Source organism: Trachemys scripta, chromosome 10, assembly GCF_013100865.1.
Source record: "Trachemys scripta elegans isolate TJP31775 chromosome 10, CAS_Tse_1.0, whole genome shotgun sequence".
In the NCBI taxonomy this organism is placed as follows: Eukaryota; Metazoa; Chordata; order Testudines; family Emydidae; genus Trachemys; species Trachemys scripta.
This window is the reverse complement of record NC_048307.1, coordinates 70,310,282-70,331,242: the sequence shown is the minus strand read 5'-3', so window position 1 is coordinate 70,331,242 and position 20,961 is coordinate 70,310,282. Positions and strand designations below refer to the sequence as shown.

Genomic DNA, 20,961 nt, shown 5'->3' with positions numbered 1-20,961 from the left:
AGCTGCACTCACTGGGAAAGACTGGGAAGGCGTATGAAAACAGGTGTGCAAAAGGAAGCAGTTCTGTAGCGTGTCACTGTTCTTTGGATGGGTAAGGGTTTTGTTTCTTTGCACAGCTAAATGGAGTGCTGCTGGTCTCTGAGATTAAAATTAAATTAGGTTCCAAATATTCTGGTGGTCAGTGGATTAAGAGACTCGTTATTATATGGTCCATGGCACTTCTTCAAAGGTCTTTGGATGACAGCTGCGGAGATGGATCGGTCTGGATGGTGCGGCACAGAGCAGTGTGATTTACAGTGAGCTTCTCTGGCCTAATATACTGGATCTGACTTGGAAATCAATTCAGCCTGCCCTGCACACTGGTGGCGGAATCTTGCGGTCACGTGACAGGCTCTCCATGCAACCTGGGTACCAATGAAAACTCTAGGGGCTGCCAGGAGGATTCAGAGTCAGTTTGCCTGGGGGATTCCAGAAAGGATGGGGTGGGCTCTGGACGAGCTGACGATACACTCTGACATCCCTGCTGCCTTGCAGAGCCCTATGGGCTGCAAAGGGAGTTGGGTCTAGACAGACAAACAAGGATTTTTCTCCCTCCCCCCCCCCTTTGCACCGTTCACACACGATGTAAGTGGCCAGGAGCGTTCTGTGCGCGCGACTCCGCGCTGCCTGCGGACCAGCCCCCGAGGCAGGGGCTCGTTGGGCGCTTTGGGGGCAGCAGCCCGGATGCCGCATCCCCTGTAGCTGCCCCCTCCGCTTGGGCTTTGTTCAAACTCAGCCCGGCGCTTCCCTTGCAGCGGATTTCTGCCCCAGCCCAGCCCCGCTTGCCTGGCTGAGCTGGGGGGGGGGGGGGGGGGGAGCGGGCTGCGTCCTCCCCCCTTGCTCTGCCTGCGATGCTCCGGCTCCCGGGCCCTCCTAGCTGAGGAAGGTCCTGAGCCGCTGACGTCTTCCACACAAAGGCAGCGGCAGGAGCAGCAGCAGCGTCCGGAGCTGCCCGCAGTGGAGCGCTGTGCAGGGAGGGGGGCGCTTAGCCAGTGCAGCCGCCCCCCCCCCCCCCGTGCCAACCTGCTGCCCCCTTGGCAATCTCAGCCTGGCACCATGGGACCCTGCGGTGGCTTCCAGCTAAAGCTGTTCCTCCTCCTCCTCCTCCCTGCTGGAGAGTCTCTGCTGCAGCAGACCAGCCTGACATGAAACGGAAAACACACACACACACACACACACAAACAAAAGACAGGTGGCAACTTCAAGGTAAGCGATGCGCCGGCCGGCCGGGGCTGTTGCTTGGCAGAGCGGGTACGAGTCTGGAGTCCTGGGCGTGGGACGTGCTGCCAGACGGGGGAAGAGGGTTTATTTGCAGGGGATTGAGGGGAGAGGGACTTACCAGTAAGAAAAAGGGGTCCAAAGGCTGAGCCACCCCCCCCCCCCCCATGGCATCCCATTGCACAGCCAGGCAGGCTGATCCCTGCTATTTCCAGCTCATAGGAACGTATCCACCTCTTATGTCTTGGGGGCAGGGCCAGGGGAGATATTTTCAAGTGGGAGTGAGGGTTTGGGGGGGGGGGTAGTCCCCAGTGTCTACCTTGACCCCCTCCCCCTCCTGTTCCCCTGCTTGGGATCAATAGCATATGAAGCCCAAAGTCTAAGTAACAAGCCCTGCAGTCTCCCTGGAGCATTTTAGGCATCATTTCCCTTTGCATCCTTGTAGGGGAAAGGGAGAGTCAGAATGTTGAAACTCATCCGGTGACTTTGGGGACAGCGCCACTTAGAATCCCGCACAAATCTGTCTATTGAGAAATGGAGGGAATAACGTTCCAACCACTTTGCCTTTTCCCAGGTGCCACTGTACCTAGCCCCAGGGAACTCAGCAGGATTGGAAATAATGGGGGCTTGAGGATGGGGGGGGTGGCAAACGGGGGACAATAACTAGTCCCCTGGCTAGAGAAGCAGAGATCACTGGATCTGCAAACCAATTTGTGCAAAATCGGCTTTGTTAGCTGTGTGCCTTGCAAAATGGAAAAGCAAAACCCAGACTGGCCAGAGCCAGGGTGAAATATTTTGGGGCTCATTTTAACTTGATTCGCTATTTCAGTGTCCGTCACAGTTTGCAAGGATGCCTTGTTATGTGCAAATCACCAGGGGAAAAAAATTTACTTGGAGGAGTTCTAATATGTTATTGACAGGACAGTAATTCCATGTGTGTATGTTGCCACTGATTGCTGAATAATAACCACAAGGAGTGATGCAGTAATAAATCAAGTAATTCATTCCAGTTTTAGAATGATAACTTGCACTTTTCCGTGTCATACTGAGGATCCAAATGCAGGGTTTCAGTTACATAACTGAATAATGAAAGTGTGAATCTGAGCATTATTGTGTAAGGAAAATCCTGTATCAAATGGCAAACATTGTTCAACTTGAGCGGTGACAGCCATGAGAAAATGCTGGCTTTATTTGCAAGTTCAAACTTAATTTATGCACTGGTGGACTTCAGTAGGTGCTGAATTTTGTGGGAGTTGTTGACTCAGTGCCGAGTGTACAACATCCATAAAACAGCACATCCCGCTTTCTTTGGGCAGCCAGGTTTGTAAATGAAGTAGTTTATAAGGCTTGTTTCATACACAAGAGCCAAGAAACAGCAACTTCTTTCCAAGCCCATGTAAAAAACAAAACCAGCTTAGATTTGTAGAGAGGATGCTCTATGTATCACAGAGCACAAAGCATGCTTTATTTTATGCAGAATATGCAGAATTACAGAAAGCCGTTGGCCAGAGCTAGTGAAAAAGCCCCAGGCTGTATGGCATTCACCCTCTTAGATTCTTGAGGAGTGAATAAAAATCACACTGCTGAGGCACACTGCCAGCATAGAATTTCATACCTGCCCCGGAGGGTAGGAGTCACTCACCACAGCTGCTGAAATCACAAGGTGACAGTCTAAATGAGACCAATGGGTCAGAGGCTGGTTGTGAGCAGGACTTGGGCTTGTGAGTGAATGGAGGAAAGGAGCAACTACGAATAGCACGGACTGGGCTACAAAAGAGCCAAAGAGTGAGGCAATAAGGCATTGTTTCCAGAGTATCAGATCCTGAGAGCGGGTGGGGTAGGAGCCAAAAAAGAGCAGCTTGAGATGCTTTGTGCTGTGAGGTTTCTGAATGCTGTGACATGAAGATGGGTTTGTGAGCACAAGAGAAAAAGAAAACTACAGTCCATTTCAACATTCTGTGTGGGTTATATCCGGCACCAGTCGGACAAACTGAAGATTTATACAGCATAGTGGGGGTGGGGGGTTGAATTAATGTTCTTCAGCACTGAAATAACTAGCTCCATGTGTGTGAATTTATGTGAATATAGCTCTATCGATCTATCACCTCTGCAGTAGTATTATAGGGTGGCCCATTAGTCACTATAAAAAAGCAGAGAGGGCTGTTTTTCTATCAGCAAATCAAAGGCAGAGGGAAATGATGACTGTGGCAACTGCATCTGTGTATTAGCTGCACCTGCTGTGGATAGTGGGAAAGGGGCAGAGCAAATGTCAGAAACACAAATAAGAAGGAAGGAAAGAGCTGAAGAAGAATATGTGGATTGTCAGTCAGTGACCATAATTCAGGCTCAGCTAAGGAACCCTCCTATCCGATAATTATTCATGAAAGTACAGTGGTGGGACTCTGTGTCAAGTCACATGTGAGATTCATCTGCCACAGCAAAGCTCTCACATAATGGACATGGGCTTTTACAGGCGTAACAGAAGGCAGATTTGTTTACACATGTGAGTGCTGCTGAATGAAGTGGCAGAAGCAGCGGTGGTTCTGGTAAAACAATCTATTGGAGATTTTGAATTCCTAGTGTAGATAAGTCAGCAAAATCTGAGTCTGAGTACTTATTTGGGAGATGAGGAAGAAGAGAAATATATTCTGGCTCCTCCAAGGGGAAGGACAAAGAGCAATATGCACAGATTTCCCACAAGGGAGGAAGTCAGAGGAGAGATATCACATGGAGGAGTTAAGTCCTATCACAACTAGAAAATCGGCAGAACATGTCCATTGCAGAACAGAAAGTAGGCTTGGGAATGAAAAATTGAATGTTAATACTCCAGGACGGCTTCTTCAGCAATGGGTTAAATTTTTCTCACATTACCATGGGAGAAATGTTCAGTGTTACTCCATGTAGGGTAAGAAAGGATTGATCTGTGGAAAGCTTGTAGCTCATTTGAACACATTGAGACTTGGCCCCCATCGACCAGCGATGCCATATGATACTATATGGATCTATGCGACGGTATAGTTGTGCTATTAGAGTTGAGAAAACCGACTCTTAGGAGAGAAAGCTCTCTAGGTCAAAGTGACCCTCCCGGTGTTAATATAATCAAGTCATAAAAGATTAAATGTTAAGTAGCACGTTTGGTCAGAGACCATATGGCAGAAAACAAGCTTCCAAAACCATCTACCTCTCTGATCCACCATGCACGTAGATTCACCAGAGAGGCTTCAACTGATCCATAACCCTTGTGCACCAGTCTAAAATAGCTTCTTATCCATATTTTGGATCCTTTACATTGCTGCATGTAAATGTACCTTATACTACACACACACACAAAATACAATTGTGTTCCACATCCTGCCTTGAAACAGAATGAATGAACAACTAAGACCATATGTGGACAAATGCTTGGTTACTTGGATTTGACAGCTTACTGGGTGTCATTCCAGAAAGCATCTGTCTCAGGGGCTAGGGGCAGTTACTGGTGGGTTTTGCCTTGACAAAGACCACACATTAGCTAACATGCTATTAAAATGTGTGAACACCAAATAAAGATGTGGTTTATGCCCAAATTCTTTTGCCTGGTTTTATTATCTCAGACAATGTGAAAAATGGGCACAGAATATGCTATTTTACACAGGACTTGAAACATTATTTTCATTGTCAGAGTCTGCCAGTGCATGGTCTTTCTAGCAAGGATGACTGTACTGATAACATTCTTCTGGCACAAGCTCACAAATTCTGTACTCATTTTAGTACTTCCGATGAAGTCTGTATATTATGAGGATCACTACACAAGATAAACAATTTGCCCAAATTAAAACCAGATGAGCCATCGCAATGCAGCTCTGTTACACACACACCAGAAGGCCATTCATATGACTGCACGGAGAACAGGCGAAAGAGAACGTGTTCTAGCTCCTAGACAGTGCACATTTATGGAAAGCCTCAGTCAGATTTTGCAGCCTGTCTTTTACACCAGAATGTTATTACTTGAATGTCTAAAGCTAGGCTCCGTAAGCTGTACCAACCCCCTAAAAAAACAGTATCCTGATTATCAGAGGTGTTGAACACTGAGACCTCCCAGTGAACTCAGTGGAAAATCAGGCCAAACTTTGATTTTATTAATAATATAATACTTATAGCAATTTTTGTCAGTAGATCTCAAAGCATTTTACAAATGAGGCCACTATCATTACTTCAGTTTTACAGAGGGGGAAACTGAGCCACAGAGGGGTAAAGTGACTTGCCCAACATCACCCAAGCTGGAAATAGAACAGGTGTGTCCTGGGTCCCAGTCAGATGCTCTATCCACTAGGACACGCTGCCTCCACTTATATGCAGAAGGATGGTTTGGGAGCCAAATTTTGGCTTTGGTCATCTGGATAGAGGAAACCAATACCTTGGTTCTATTCTAATAATAGTTAAGTGCCAGTTTTGTGCTGTGTAGCCCACGACACAAAAAATATAGCCAATCTCTACACTGAATTCCTTATTCCTCAAGACAGAGTACACAGGATGTATTCAGAACTAGAGGAGTGAATGGAATGTGACTTCCAAGCAACTTGCCATTGGTGACTCACTGTTCGCATGCATTGGGAAGGAAATGAGCCTGTAGCAGGGGCCTGTATGGAGAGAAGGCAGTGGCATAACAAGGGGGTATTCTGTATATTTAAATGTGAAAATGCGTATCCACAGGAGGGCTTGAGAGAAGTTGTGAAGACTAATTGAAGGTAAATTTTTGCCTTTTCTGACCTTTTGTATGCTGGTGGTGAAAATAGCACATTTCAAGTCTCTTGGCAGGGCTGGCAGAGCAGTGTGGCGATATTTGACTTTCAACACCAGGCGTCCCCATGGCCTCTTAAAGAGGCAGCTTTCCTCTGGGGATTACATTCCCCTCCCACCGAACTGTTACATGTGAAGTAAACTCTCCAAGTATGTTGTATTTTTGCTGGCAGTTAGAATTAGTTGGGCCCAGCACTTCATGGAAGTCTCATTTTCAAATGGTGACACATCAGAGGAATACAAAGAAGGGTTGATGAAGAGGTTGTGCCATGGAGCACACACTAATGAACAGAAAAGGGAAGTACCCATTCTCCTGTAGCCCAAAGGGTATGTCTACACCCCAAATGAATGTGTCATTGTAGCTTTAATCTAGCTAGCATGGTAACAAAGTACCAGTATGGACCCAAGCATGGGCCAGTACATACCTAGTGTCCTTGGCAGGCTTGTGGGATAGATAACTAGGCCATGGTAAAGCCCATACTGCCGCTTCCTCACTACCATTGTTACCACAGCTGCTACATGAAAGCTAGTACAGGTATGCCTACACACACTTCATTTGTGGTGCAGAGCTGAAGTGTTACTTTCAGCCCTACTCTCTTGCCACCTAGCTCCTAAAAGAAAACACTAGCAGCCCGGGAGAATCCCAGGTCTATTGGTCTCTGAAAGTAGGGTTTGCGTTCGGTGGGACTGCTGGCATGTACTGCAGCTGCCCAATTTCTAGCATATGGGGCCAGCTGGAAGGTGCTTCTTAAATCAACAAGCTAGTTTGAATGTAGACTTGATTCATAAAGGCAACCTAGACTCTTCCTTTGGAAGACGCTGCTGTGGCATTTGCTACCGATGCTGATATAGGCTTGTTTCTGATGCTGACAGTGGATCACTAGTGTGTAATATCAGTTCAAGATGAAAGGCTACAACGCACTGAAAAGGAATCCTGTGTTCTAGGGCAGCACTCAAAAGTCCGGACATTTCTGACTGGGAGATGACTTTCTTATAGATAATTTAAAAGAAAAAATAGGACAAACCTGACTTCATAGCTTTGCCATTTGGGTTTATATGGCGGGGAGAATAGTTTTAAGGGCTGGTCTAGAGAGGAGAGAGAATGGGGAGATACTACAGCACTTTGGGGAAGGATTTTTGCCATTCCTGTAAATAAGAATAATACAAAGATTGTGACCAAACACAGGAATTGCCAGACTGGATCAGACCCATCCATGGTCCACCAAGTCCAGTATGTCAGCACAAAATATTCAGATGAAGGTGCAAGAAAACAAAGAGTAGGCAGATGTGGAATAATCTGCCCCCCATGAAGATCTCCTCTTAATCCCTAATAGTTAGAAATTGGCTTAGGACCTGAAAGCACAAGGCTTTATATCCCTTCCAGCATGCTTGTTAGTTTTATGTACTATAAGTCTGGTTATTCTGGTTATCCATATAAGTGTCCATTTCCACCATTCTCCTGCCATTTACGGATGGCAAATGGGGCTCCATTCCCCATGTTTCTCTGGTAGTATGTCATAGTAGAGGACATTCTCTGCCCTTGAAGTAGCCCATTCTTCAAATCTAAGCTGATTGGCAGTCAGCCATCTCTCATTTCCTGGATAGGTTTCAAGATCTAGTGGGAATATATTTTTAAATTATTTCTTCCCCTTTCTAATGTTATTTCACATTTTACTCCTGAAGCGAGCGTCTCCTAGGCTTACAAGTTATCTTAAGCTCATAGTCCTTGAGTCTCAAAGTTAGGAAAACCCATTTCTGCAAAGCACCAAAAGAGCTGATAAAAAAAAATACACAATTCAATGTCAGGAATTATTTGCTCAAGTAAACTACTCAGCCAACTCCTCCCAACATATCATAGCTTGTTTACCTGAGTCAGTGGCAAATCAGATGTGGAAATATCTGTGCTTCACGTAATGTGGTGGCTGCTTTTTGGTTTAAGAGTGAGGTACTGGAATTGTAGCCACATCTGGACCTTTCAACATCCTCTTACAGATTCATAAGCCATTTTGAGAAAGTCCATTAGCAAGTATGTTAGGATTTTATGTCAGCAGCACTTTCATCTCTGTGTAGCTTGTGTTGATATTTTAGGGATAGATTGTGCAACCCTTACTCATGTTGGTGATCGCTCACCCATGAGCACACCCATTGATGTAAATGAGATTCTTTGGGTGAAATCCTGATCCCACTGACTTCAATGGCAAACCTCCCATTTACTTCTATTGGGCCAGGATTTCACCCTTTGCCTGTGTGTGTGTGTGTAAGTGCTCACCAGCATGAGGACAGGTTATACAACCTAGCACTAAATTTGTATGGCTGGTTAGTCAAATTCTATGTGTGGTTGAAAGAATGTCCTGGATTCGATCTACAGGTGATTTACCATCTTTTTTGTTTGCTGTTGTGTGAACTGCAGAACTGGAGTATCGTTTTCAGGCTAAACCGGAAAACGTAGCACCTATCAAGCATGGAGACCAACCATGAATCCTCGCTCTTCCTGGTGAAGATTCTGGAAGAGCTGGATACCAAGCAAAACACCGTTTCTTATCAGGATCTCTGCAAGTCACTGTGTGCAAGGTTTGATTTGTCCCAGCTGGCAAAGCTCAGAAGTGTGCTCTTTTACACGGCTTGCCTGGATCCTAATTTCCCAGCGACTCTGTTCAAAGACAAAATGAGATGCACTGTAAACAATCAGCAATCAAAGAAAATCATGGTTGCAGCAGATATAGTAACGATATTCAACCTCATACAAATGAATGGGGGAGTGGCCAAGGAAAAACTCCCTGTTGCACGACAAAAAATGAGGAAGAAAGAATCAGTTGAGTCCTGCAGGTCTGACACAGAAATATGCAACGTGGTGGACTGTGTGACTAATTGCGAGCTGAGAGACAGGGAGTTTAACAGGGGCTACTCAGTTAGAAGGTCTTCCAAATGCAGGAAGGTGGATTGTAAAGATTGTCAACAATTTGTACCTACTTCAGAACCTAACTTTTTGCTTGGCGTTAATAAGGAAATGAAAGGCCGAGCTGCCTCGCTTGATAGGCTGCAGGCACTAGCATCCTATTCCATTGTTAACTCTCCACCCTGCGAAATGCAGAGCACATACTTCCCAATGAACATTGAGAACGAATCAATCTCCGACCAGGACTCGTTGCCTATCAATGCAGCTATAAAAGAGACTTTTATTTCGAATGATGAGCCGTTTGTGTTGCAATCATGTGTACAGAAAAGGAACATATTCAAGGAAGATTTTCATAATCTTATCACAATATCTCCCAATTTAATGCCACCCAATAAAAAGCCAGAAGATGGACATAGAGAGCCTCAGAACAGGAAAGAAACCTCCAAACAGGGTTTCTTCAACCACAGTTTTGAAATGCCGTACAGCAGCCAGTACTTGAATCCAGTTTATTCTCCTATACCAGACAAAAGACGAGTAAAACATGAAAGCTTAGATGATCTCCAAGCTTCTACATACTTTGGCCCAACCACTGTACTTGGGTCCCAAGATACAAAAAGATGGGCAGGAAAACCGAGTAAACAAACCGCATGGCCAGCAAAAAGCTGGAGCTTAAACACGGAGGAGGTACCTGATTTTGAAAGATCCTTTTTCAGTAGGAAGCAAGCTGAAGAGAAGCAGCGATATCAGAGTTCAAACAGCCAGTCACCGAGTTTTCCTGCAGCAGATAGGCACCAAACCTATCTCAATCCCAAGGATCAAACACCGATTATGCAGGCTAACTATGCCATGAAACAAAATGGACACAAACCCAAGGAAATTCCCTCCATCGTAGACATGGAGAAACACGAGCCAATCAAAAAGTTTAGGGATAAAAGCATTAACTGCACTTCGGTTCAGCTGCTAAGCATTGACAAAACCACCAGCGTTGGGACACAAACAGAGCAGCAAGGGTTGGAACACAAAAAATGCAAGGAGTTGTGTGCTCCAAGTCAAGCTAAGTATGGAGAGAGGCATTCTCTAAAGCAATCAGATGATGACTCTGAAATTGTGAGTGATGATATCAGTGACATTTTTCGGTTTCTGGATGATATGAGCATCTGTGGATCTACAGGAGTTATGCAATCCTCCTGTTACAACAGCACTGGGTCACTGTCTCAGGTACGTAAATCTGACTGTGAAAGCTCTCCTGAACACAATTTAACTAAAATAACCAATGGGAATTCTAGTAACAAGCTAGATAAAGTGGTCCGATCAGATATCAACAATACAGATGATGAACTAAAAACTAGTGTCTGCAAGTTAGTTCTCAGGATTGGTGAAATAGAAAAGAAACTAGAATCTCTGTCAGGTGTCAGAGAAGAAATCTCCCAAGTCCTGGGAAAACTAAATAAGTTGGATGAAAAAATTCAGCAGCCTGAGAAGGTCAATGTACAAATAGATCTTAATTCCCTGACGAGTGAGGTTCAGTCAGATGAGAGCACCTCTCCACGGGTATTTCAGTGTCATAATGCTTCTCACGGAGGCAAGTTGGAGAATAACCCAGACTGGTGCTGTTCTGATGCCAGCGGAAGTAACAGCGAAAGTCTTCGGGTAAAAGCCTTAAAAAAAAGTTTATTTACCAGAAGGTCCTCACGGTCACTGACTGAGGAGAACAGCGCCACTGAATCCAAAATAGCAAGTATTTCCAACTCTCCGCAAGACTGGAGAGCTATCACATACACCAACCAGGTTGGCATGACAGAAGAGGAGATGAAAGACAGAGGTGGAGTTGAAAATAAGGACTGGCACAGGAAATCCAAAGAGGTAATTTCTATTTAAACTTATATAATAAGCTTTTTTAAAAAAATAAATAAAATAACCACTCTAGATATGACTGTCTTTGGTGCTATATGAAGCTTCAGGGCTTGGTAATACTCTGCCTATTGTATTAGTCTTCTATTACACAGAAAAATTAAATAAGTGAGAAGTGCATAAGGAAAATTGTGACCGTCTGAAATACTCTCTTTTTTTTAAAGGGATATAGTAAAAAGTCCATTTTGGTAGCTTCTCTCAACAATTATATAGTTAAAAGAACCAGAAAAAGATACCACTTGCTTTGACTCTCCTAAGGAAAAAATCCTAGTTTGCGTACAATAAAATACAAACTGTTATTACGCTTCCTTTTTCCTCTGACTTTCACAGTCATTTACATCTCTTGTAACATGTATTTTAAGTCTCCATTGTCTAGACTGCAACATTGCTGCGGTTCCCTTTCAGTTACCCAGGAGGACTCGGTTCCTCCCTCCCTACAACTAACCACTCCCACCTTTGGAAAGTCTATCCCTGCTTCAGCAGCCCCTCTGATTGCTGCTCAGTTTAAATCTTGGTTCCTATACTGAGCAATTTGTATTTCACCAAGATTAGAGCCCAATAGACAGGGCTGCTGGGTATTGCAACATTTCTTCAGAAGTCAGGAACGCATTGCAGGGCGTGCTGTGGCCTGTGAAGGAGGAGTTCTTGGAGGGAATGGGGGTGTCAGAGACTTCCTGGGGAGAAGGGAGAACCAGGGGTTTAGTGCATGTGTGTGAAATGAGGGAGAAGAAGCCAAAGATTTATTGGAAGGTTGTAGAAACACGGTGGGGAGGGACCCTCAGTAATTTGAAGCATCCAAACTTTCATAGGTTTATCAGAGCCAGAGTGACCTTCTGGACCTTTAGAAATTCTCTGATCACTAATTAGAATGTGATCAAATGAACATCTCTAACACTGGAGCAACATTGTGGAAAGTCTGGTATAAGGGTAACTGTTCGTATATAGAAAGTATGGTTCCCCTTCCAGTCAGTGTCAGTGCAGGGAGCAGAGTTCCCTTGGTAAATATGTGTCTTCAAACAGCCCTCTAGTCCAAAGACTTTCCAAACCAGTTTGTCTTCTCTACAGAGAAAACATCCCAGAGAGATTTATCTAACCTGTAAGCAGTACTAGGACAGTCTGTTGGTGAGAGCCAGGATGGAGATTGGATTAAGGCCAGCTGAAAGCTGGGCTCCGGTTTGTAGGTTTGTCATCATGGCTTAGGCAGTCTCAAACGGTAGAGGTGAAAAGAATCTCTCTCCCCTCTCATATTTAAACTCCCCTCCCACCCCCTCTTTCCTCTTTCTTCTCTTTTGAACCTCGTTACAGGCAGACAGGCAGTATGAAATCCCGCAGCCACATAGACTCTCTAAACAACCAAAAGATGCTTTCTTGATTGAACAAGTCTTTAGTCCTCATCCCTACCCTGCATCACTCAAGTCACATATGAAAAGCAACCCACTCTACACAGACATGAGGTTGACAGAACTGGCTGAAGTTAAACGTGCCCAGCCATCATGGACCATAGAAGAATATACCAGGAACTCAGGAGATAAAGGCAAACTTGCAGCTTTGGATCTACAAGTGAGTCCCGTTTGTTTCATTTTAGTGACATGATTGTGAAGGCTGTTTAGCAGAATGTTTATTTAACGGAGGATTTGGATAGTTCAGGAAGTTGAGCCTTCAACTTTTAGATTGCTGGCACAAGATCCATCCCAGGTCAGTAGTGAAGAACAACTATTAATGTTCTATCACTGTTCTGTGACCTTTGAAATAGTTGGTGGCCTCAGTCCATTTCCTAGCAGACAGTTGTCTATAAAACCACCACCACCACCACCACTGTTGGAACCTCGTTAGACGTCTCACAAGAGGGGTTAAGGAATGAATGGACATAGGGACTGAAATGAGCATTTATTCCTCAAATGGTGGTTATACTAGTTCAGTTTTGATGTGCGTTAGTAAAGTGGGGTGGGGCAGAGAAGCTGGCGCTGCTTCTACTGTACTTGTTCTGTGCATATTGTACATAGAGAATGAGCATGCAGGGCTGTCTGTCTAGCCCTCTTCACAAGCATGAAATTCACTAAAAATAATTACGGAACACATTTTTAAAACTCTTTTAAAATTGAACATTGTTGTTATGGCTTCTGGAGTGAATACGAGAACAATAGTCTCATGAAGAACTGCTTCCTAGACCTTGCAAGAGAACTACCAGCATGAACTCCGGACTTGTGTACATGCAACAAACAGAGCAGGGTGAATTATTAAAGGACATGAGTCCAAAACTCAAACATGGATCCAAACATTCTCAGACCCTGGGAGGTTTGAAATCCAAACCTGCATGGCACATGGTCCCTACCTTCATAGCAGACTGAACCAAAACTATAGAACTGAGCATTCCCAAACTTTGGGATATTCTAAATCTGGATCCAAATTATCCCACCTCCAGTGAAAAAGGACTGAAATGTAATTAGCAAGAAAATGTTTGATCATTAATTTCACAGAGAAATGTATAAAATGCCATTCAAACCATGCTAAGGCAGTCCCACAGAGACTAACATTTGGTGACAAAACACAAGACAGACTGTTACACAAGAAATCAGCTTGGATTTCATGAGTGTAGAATGTGGGATAAGCATTTTTTAGACCAAAATATGGATTGTTTCCCCATATGGAGCACTGAGGGCTAAGAGTGCCACCAGCATCACTTCATGTACCTTACACAATCTGATATCAAGAGTTAGACAGCTCTAATTCTCCGCTGTGTCTGAGTTGTGCTGTAGTGGAGAATGATAGCTGTGGGGAGCTGGTTGTGTTTCCCTGATCCTTGGCTGCCTGGCCCTTGTGGAATTTAAAGCATCAGGGGACCACTGAATTTCCACCACTGGCATAAAGGTGGCATATAGACTTTACACTAGTAGAGGATCAGGCATAGTCAGGCTGGCTCCCGGCACCAGCCGACCAAGCACGTGCTTGGGGCGGCACCTTGTAAGGGGTGGTGCTCTGGGGTTTTTGTTTGTTTTTTTTGTTTTGACGGGGTGGCGCTCGGGTTTTTTTTTTGGTTGGTTGGTTTGGCGGGGCGGTGCTTGGTTTTTTTTTTTGTTTCGGTGGGGCGGTGCTTGGGGGGGGGCGTTACGGTGGGGGGGTGCTTGGGGGGGGTTGTTTTTGTTTGGGGGGGGGGGCGCTGGGGGGGGTTGTTATGGTGGGGCGGCGCCCTTTTTTTTTTTTCTTTTTTCTTTTTTTGCTTGGGGCGGCAAAAACCTTAGAGCCGGTCCTGGGCATAGTGGAAGTCCCCAGCACCACACTCCCACCCCAGAATATCCCTGACATGAGCCCTCCTCCCACCATTCTGGGGGAGGAAAGGACAGTGTCAGCTACCACAGGACCTATGCAAAGGGGGTTCTCCACCAGCCGTCTCTGGCCATTTTAAGGCTACTTAAGTGATCTTAGCCAACCAGAGAAACCAGCCAGTATATTTTGACGATCACGTGTACTTTGTATTTCCATGACGCAATAGCAACAATTTGCTCCTCCGCCTCCAAAGAACTGTCAGATTACTACGTCTGCCCATGTCTAGACCCTATAATGAAGCTTACTGACAACCTTAACCTGGAAACAGACACACACTGATGTGTGTTTTCTTCCCAGCGACTGACTTTATTAGAACTGAATGTAAATACATTATGCTTTAATGAACATTCTTACGGCTGGCAATGAAATGGGGAAAGAGCTGATTAACAGTAATGGGCTTTTTTACTAATGCTTCTTCCTCCTGAGGTCAGTAACAGGTCAATATCGAGGTTGGTAGGTCCAAAATTAGTTGCCTTGAAAGTACAGCACAGTTTTGTTTTAATTTAACATGCCTTTCGGAGCTTTATAAACCTGTCAGTCCTCTTCCCTCTATAAAATGAAGGCTTCAGCATTCTCTAGGTGTATATTCTCAGCTGGGTGACCCACTCATAAGACTGTTTTCAAACTACAATGGGGAACATATGTATATCCCATATGACATATATGTTGGGTGTCCATAAGATCCCACTGCTCTGCTATTCTTATGAGGAACCAGGGTACAAGAATCCTTCTTTCTGAAGCCTTCAAAGAACAAGTCACATTTATTTTTCAATATACTATATGTTCAGAAGAATAGAATAGGCAGAGCAGAGAAACAGTATGCATGTACAAACTCAAACTATGCCAATAATCTGATTTTTGGCTGAGTGGCATTGGCAGATAGATCTCCATTAAACAATGTTAACTGTTACTTGATTCTAATTGTCTAAGTGTTGCTATAGTAGCTGTAAAATCACTTTTTCCACAGACCAAAGTAACTCAGTGCATAAAGTAAATGGGAGGAGCAAGTTTCCAGACAGTAGCTACAATACCTGAATTAGCCAATGAAGGGCTTGATCCAAAGTCCATAGGAGTCTTTCTGTTAAGTTCAATGAGCTTTGCATCAGGGCTATAATGGAGTACAAAATCTGATACAACTATAAGACGACGATCTCACTAGAAATTTGAAAAGTATTATTTATTTATCAATCAACAAAAGAGGCCTTTTTCAAAACTTAAAATTTTTGCAAAAAGCTTTCATTTTTTCAAAATGTTAAATTTTTCATCAAAATAGTTTTAAATTTCAAATTTTGAAATTTGTTTTGTTTTCCCTTTCCTGCCCTTTTTCCTTTATTCCTTTTTGCAGTTGAGTGTTATAGAAGGAATGATGTCTAGGGATTTTTCCACTTTTTCCTTTTGCCGCTTTGTAACTTTTCAAAACTTCCTTAACTTTGGAAAAGTTACAGTGTAGCAAAAAGAAAAATAGCAAAGTAGGTGCCCCCACCACCACCAAGAAACCTGGACATGTCTCATTTTATTGCACTCACTAGCAAAAAGGAGAGGAAGGAGAAAAAAGAAAATTCAGATTTGTTCATATACATACGTATATATCAGGGGTCGGCAACATTCGGCACGCAGCTCGCCAGGGTAAGCACCCTGGCAGGCCGGGCCAGTTTTATTTACCTGCTGACGCGGCAGGTTCGGCCGATCGCGGCCCCCACTGGCCGTGGTTCGCTGTCCCGGGCCAATGAGGGCGGCGAGAAGCGGCGCAGGCGAGCGATGTGCTGTCCGCGGCTTCTCGCCGCCCCCATTGGCCTGGGACTGCGAACCGCGGCCAGTGGGGGCTGCGATCGGCCGAACCTGCCGCGTCAGCAGGTAAATAAAACTGATCTGGCCCGCCAGAGTGCTTACCCTGGCGAGCTGCGTGCTGAACGTTGCCGACCCCTGATATATATAATAAACACCAAACATTGTTCCGTTTTGAAATGGAAACCCCTCTGGAATTTTGCAATTTTTCACAAAATTGTTTTCTGTTTTTCAGCCAACTCTAGCTCTCACCTTTTCATTTAATCATATTACATTTAGAAGAAACTGTGAGTATGTCTACACTGCAATTAAAAACCCGCAGCTAGGGTGACCAGATGTCCCGATTTTATAGGGACAGTCCCGATATTTGGGTCTTTTTCTTGTATAGGCTCCTATTACCCCCCACCCCCATCCCAATTTTTCACACTTGCTGTCTGGTCACCCTACCCGCAGCCCAAGCCTGGAAGTCTCCATTGCAATGAAACAGCCCTGAAGCCCAAGCCCCACGAGCCCAAATCTGCTGGCATGGGCTCGCTACTGTTGTCTAACTGCAGTTTAGACATACCCTGAATGGTTCAATGGCAAAGTCTATTAGTTTTTAAATGTACTATTAGAATAGTGTGAAGGATAATGGAAATCAAACCATTAAAACATGAGCAATCAACACTGTAAATTACTGCCAGTGAAACATACAGATTGTGCCCTAAGGATCAAATAGTGGGGCACAAAAAGGCATCCACACATGCTGATGGTGAAATTCTGAATATGAGGGTGTGATACATGGGAGTAGAATGTGTGCTGCATGGCCACTTTTCCTCCCCTCACCACCAAGCATGTGGAAACTCATAGTGAGCACCAGTATAGTTGTGTGTCTACATAATTTTGGAGGATGTGGCTGGGCAGAAAAGGTAGAAGCTGGGAAGTAGCCACTCTGCCCTGCATGATCACATGGAAAACCCGTGGTACTTGTTTCAAATTTCTCCTGATAGTTGCAGTATTATATATTCAGATCTTGCAAGGGGGGAAGCAGTCTGCATCTGTGAACTGGGAGTGGGGGGGCGGCTAATGGCAGCATGGCCACTAAGCCAAACGTATGGTCATGGTGGGGGGAGGGGCCTGAAAATCACATGAAAGAGGCTCACCTTTTGTGGAGATGCTCTGAGTTCTCCTAGTGGTCTGACTGGGCTTGGCCATGGTTCTCAAGGTTCACATGATTGGTAGCCCAGCGCTAGACAGTACTATAAGCTGGGGTTTCTGTGGTAATTTTTGTCTTGATTTGGTACATCCTGTGAGTTTCTATCTGTAAAGAAGATCATTGGGCTTTAAAGGAGAAGAGAAAATGTGAGATCTTAACATCCATATGTTGGATGTGTCTTTCTAAAATAAACTCAGACACAAAAACCGCCTATCTTACTTGGACCATTATGTACAATGCACTATTCATCGCTAGAGAATAGCCATGCAAGAAATTGTATGAGGAAGATGAGGAGACCTTTCTTGTCATGCAGGTCCTAGCAATGAGGTTAGGGTTATCTCTGTAAAACTGAGTTTATGAGCCTGTTAAGAAAAGTTTTCCCATCAAGTAGGCTTTAATAATCTCACAAATGATAATGGACTAACGACCACCTCCATTATTCAATGGATTAAAGAGGTTTTACTTACACCCAATAAAGTTTCCAGGAACCCAGTAATACACAAGAGACTTTGGAACCATGGGCTGTTGTTATGACTTGGCAATATGTTGTCATCTGTTTCAGTGAGTTCATGAAGTTGGCAGAGGGAAAGTTTGTGACATTGAGACAGCAGCATTAACTTGACTTTATCTCTACAGTAGACACATAACCAACTGTAGAAAGCTTCAGTCCCGCCTGAATTATTTTGACAGAGCCCAGAGAATTAATTTTTTTTCCTTTTGACTTTTAGACTCAAGAATCTTTAAATCCAAACAACTTAGAATATTGGATGGAAGACATTTATACTCCAGGCTATGATTCCTTATTAAAACGCAAAGAAGCTGAGTTCAGAAGAGCAAAGGTCTGCAAGATAGCTGCCCTGATTGCGGCTGCAGCTTGTACAGTTATCCTGGTCATTGTAGTTCCCATTTGTACTATGAAATCATGAATCTGTGGACAGCTCCGTGAATTCCAACTGTGTATGTACATTCCAGATATCTCATTCTGTATTTTAAACACCTTGTGGCAAAATTGTAACAATTTGCTGGGGAAGAATGTGCTGAGATATCTGGTGAATAGTGTAAAAGACAAAGATAAAAGAATACTCTTCAAAAACTTAAACAACAAAACACCTGGGCAGAGTTATGGTAACTCAGTTCAAATTTTAAAAGGTGAGGTTTCCCCCACCCCCTAAAGAATCAATATACCGTTTTACAAGATTGGAAATGGATGAGGATCCAGGCAAAAGAGGAAAGTTGTCTCAGCCATGTGGCATTTAATGAAGAGATGGATATTTGGCAGTTGCACTGTATAGAGGGGAATGTTCTATATGCATTTCATTAGGGAGCCAAGGGAAATATTAAAGCTCTCTACAATGTGAAAAACTATGAATGTATTTTATTTGTTTTGTAGTATTTATGTATTCCTTGATCATTTGATTGAAAGCAGATTGTGTGATCATGAAAGCAGCTCATGCCTATGTTCAGATTCAGCGAGGGATCTTTATTACTTGGTCTTGCCCTGAAACCCATTTTATTATCACTGAGTACTTAGGTGAAGTGCCATGTGCTGCAGACCAAAAATATTATGTTTTAAAGCAATCAACAGGGGTTTCAGTGGCTTACATTGGAATAACATTTGTGAAGAGTTGGCAAATGCTCCCTGCCAAAAGGGTATTCTTTACCTCCACAGACAATGAAAATGTCTTGATTTCACTCCTTCCAGCCAACTGAACTGGCAAATCCAAGTGACGCCTATTGCTCTGTTGCAGTTCTTGCAAATGTCATCTGAACGGTTCTAATTTTGTCACAAGTCTTCGTGCCTTTTAGAATGTAGATGAATAGAATTGTTTAATTTTGATATTTTTAATCCATAACATAAATCACAGCATAGTAGGTAACCAATATGGATTATTTTCAACACGCCTTCTTTACAGTTTTGAGTGCTTACCAAATAGCAGGCGACTGAGCACTTATATTAAGGGCACAGTTTTTCAGCACTAGAGGAAACTTGCTATTAATGCAATATATTCTACATAGGGGTTATTTAGCCTCAGTATTGATAATGAACTTAAAGAATAACATTGTGACTCTATTGTACAGCAAGCGGAATACTCGGTCAGCGTGTCCTGCCAGAAACATTGATTTAATGCTTTAGCCTGAATCTGGGCTACAGGTTAAGGGAAGACTCAAATTATGACCTAAGTAGCCTATTTAACCCATGCCTAAAGAAAACAAATACCTGTACAATACTTCTCTTGAGTCAGATAGGAATAAATAGAAATTTTAAAAGCTCTTTTCAGGAAATAACATGATCTTGCCCTTCCTATTTAAAAAAAAAAAAAGGAAACTTTTCTTAACACTCCCATAAATAGGTTACTTTGATTTATTTAAAAGCAGTTCCCAACCTGATTGTGCAGATGTGTGAAACTCACATTGCTCACCGTGGGTGGGTATTTCAGGTGTGCCACTCCCTCACTTTTCACCTTTGGTGGTTGAAAAAAGTGAATGAAAAGGTGAGCGGCAAGAGAAGATATATGACCATTTTAAATTTGCATAAGTTCCACCCCCTCGTTGGAGAACTATTCATGCACTATGTTTTATTTATGGATAGGAGACATCAGCCACCATTGATCTTTCAGCAAAAAACAACAACTAACTTCTTATATATGACTGAATGTCACATCCATGTATATCTTATAAAGATCAGCTCCTAATCTTGGATCTGCATAACCCTGAATTTTGCAGGAGTGCAGATCATGATGCAAATTTTCTGGTTTGGGCTCTTTTCGAATATCAAGCTTTCTCCTTGGACTAAGATGCTGCAGGGATGGAGACAGTGTGGTAACAGAGGGCTTCATTTTTCATTGGGTGGTATCTAGACTTTAGAGAGTCACGTTATAAAAAGTGATAATTTAGAAACCACAGCATTTGTAACAGTATTACCAGCACTGTTACAAATCTGGCTAAGAGCTATTGTCTTAAAATAACTAACATAATGCAATGAGGCCTGACATGTTTTACCCAGCATCTGATTCTGTAAGTACAGCAATTCATGGCAGGTGGATCCACACAGTCCTACATAGAGAATATACATTAGGTGAAATTTTGACCATACTGATCTGCAAGAATATTGTGGTCAATCTTGTGAACCAGTTACCAAACTAGTATATACTGTATACTATATGATAGACTTTTGTATTAACAAAAATTAAAGATATAGGTACATTGTAATCCTTGGTGTAACTGAATAAAGTGTACTAGACAGTGTTACTCAATTAAAATAACAATGAACATATTGAGCTGTTTTTCGTATTTATGCCTTATAAATAAAATTGTTATATACATTATGAAATGAAACTGCAAGTAATATAAAAGAAATTACATTCTGGGGGATAATCCTGCTCCTCCTTACTCAGGCAAAAGAAGTCAGCTGGATTACTCATGTGAGTAAGGAGAGAGAGCAGGATCTGCCCCCAATAAAGTTTATAGGGTTTTCTTTTTCAAAAAATGGGGCATTGAGTTAATGTACCATGTAACAAATGATTTTCTTTTATAAAATTATTGTACAACGTTGCCTTTTGGTTCATTTAAATATAATACAAAATAAATGTGAACATTACAAGTGTCCTTCTAAGTCTTAATGAAATATATAAATAATATTTGATCATTATGTCACTTTTCCTTTTTTCCCCAGGGACATCAAGATGATCCCATGGTGTGAAAGTCTCAGCTCTAGATAACTAAACAGTCTATATAGTTTTTGGCAGGATTTTTAATGGATTTCTCACTTATGAAATAATAAGATGGCAAAAGATGATGAAAAATTAATTTGAAA

The 20,961-nt window shown here is 43.1% G+C and overlaps 1 protein-coding gene across 1 annotated transcript; it reads left to right on the top strand.

Moving 5' to 3' along the window:
• Window positions 1–537: 537 nt before the first annotated feature.
• MINAR1 (membrane integral NOTCH2 associated receptor 1) lies at window positions 538–20,735 on the top strand. The gene is made up of 4 exons (XM_034784598.1): window positions 538–1,245; window positions 8,447–10,795; window positions 12,149–12,403; window positions 17,876–20,735. The coding sequence occupies exons 2-4, from the start codon at window positions 8,498–8,500 to the stop codon at window positions 18,071–18,073; spliced, it is 2,751 nt and encodes a 916-aa protein (XP_034640489.1). The 5' UTR covers window positions 538–1,245; window positions 8,447–8,497; the 3' UTR covers window positions 18,074–20,735.
• Window positions 20,736–20,961: the final 226 nt, after the last annotated feature.